This window comes from Octopus bimaculoides, chromosome 18 (genome assembly GCF_001194135.2).
Source record: "Octopus bimaculoides isolate UCB-OBI-ISO-001 chromosome 18, ASM119413v2, whole genome shotgun sequence".
In the NCBI taxonomy this organism is placed as follows: domain Eukaryota; kingdom Metazoa; phylum Mollusca; class Cephalopoda; order Octopoda; family Octopodidae; genus Octopus; species Octopus bimaculoides.
The window spans coordinates 27,676,753-27,678,073 of NC_068998.1; the positions used below are offsets into that span (position 1 = coordinate 27,676,753).

The 1,321-nt window shown below is 41.6% G+C and overlaps 1 protein-coding gene across 2 annotated transcripts in view; it reads right to left on the bottom strand.

Annotated features, from left to right (window-relative positions):
- LOC106876446 (uncharacterized) overlaps positions 1-884 on the bottom strand; it is a 10,035-nt gene extending 9,151 nt beyond the window's left edge. For both annotated transcript variants that reach the window (XM_014925001.2, XM_014925000.2), the window contains exon 1: positions 385-884. In XM_014925001.2, coding sequence (XP_014780487.1) covers positions 385-418 — 34 coding nt within the window. In that variant the 5' untranslated portion in view covers positions 419-884. The remainder of the gene's footprint in view (positions 1-384) is intronic.
- Between the last annotated feature and the right edge of the window lie 437 nt (positions 885-1,321).

Sequence of the window (1,321 nt, forward strand, 5' to 3'; positions counted from 1 at the left end):
TGAGGAGGGTATTGGATTTAACTATATATATATATATATATATATATATATATATATAGAGAGAGAGAGAGAGAGAGAGAGAGATAGATATATATATATACGTATATATATGTATGTATGTATTTGTGCGTGTATGTGTCTGTGCTTCTGTGTATATATGTGTGTGTGTGTGTGTGTGTGAGAGAGAGAGAGTGTATGTGTCTGGCTGTCTCTGTATGTATATAGATGTATGCATGTGCATGTCTGTACACATATAATGCATGTACATATACAAACTCATGCATGTATAAATACATATATATAGTTACATACATACAAGCTCAAATGCTTCAATATATACATACTTTCTATTATATACCGTATATAGGGTAACGAAATTCTTACCAGAATCAATGGTCGAGTATTGCGCAGTATCCATGAGAGTGGTAGTTTTGTGCAGGTGAGAGGAACCGACGACGACTTCTCTGAGTCCAGCCTGACAGACCAAAGTATCTATTTTCACTTTTTCTTTCACTATCTTTGATGTTCAGCTCAGCTCCCACGAAACAGGGCAAAATAGTTGGCAGAGAGCTCCTCCTGATGTGTCGTTTCTCTCTCCTCACTCTTAAGTAATATCAGCTAACGTGCTGGTCTCACGTCACGCTCTTGTATATATTTCTTCGACTGCTGATAAGTTTTCGTAGATCTTCTTCCAGTTTGCTGTTCCATCATGATAGTGTTCTCATCACACGCTATGTTTCATCTGATGCCTTGCTTTGTTTCCTGTCAGAGCCGGTCTCAGCAGCTGTAGCAGGCTGGCTGGCTCGCGCTATACGAAGCCTCGCCACTTCAGATTTTTCTTGACACCGTGGCAGCTTGGTTTTACTTACAGGATGACCGAACCCCGACTGCCACCAACAAACACAGACTGTCCTTCATATGTCTGCCCCAGACCATCAACAAACACATTCAGCTTGCTTTCTGATTGGTGCTGCCTAACCAACCGTAACGTAAGCCTCACAACAGCCACGCCCATCTGCCTGCAGTCTAAGGAGGGACGGCATCGGGTAAAGAAAAGAAGCGATGATATTGATAATATTGATGATGTTGTTGATAGTGATGATGGATGAGGGATAGGAGTTGATGATGATGATGATGAGAAAAGAGGAGGAGGAGGAGGAGGAGGCTGAAGTGGAAGGAAAGCTAATATTTGTTTATCGCCAAGCTACCCAACATGACGAATAAAAGAGTAAATGGGTAGACGAGGTGACTGTAGAAGAGAAGGGAGGGAGGGAGGGAGGGAGGATGAAATGTGGTCAACAAAAAAGATGTTTAGTTAATG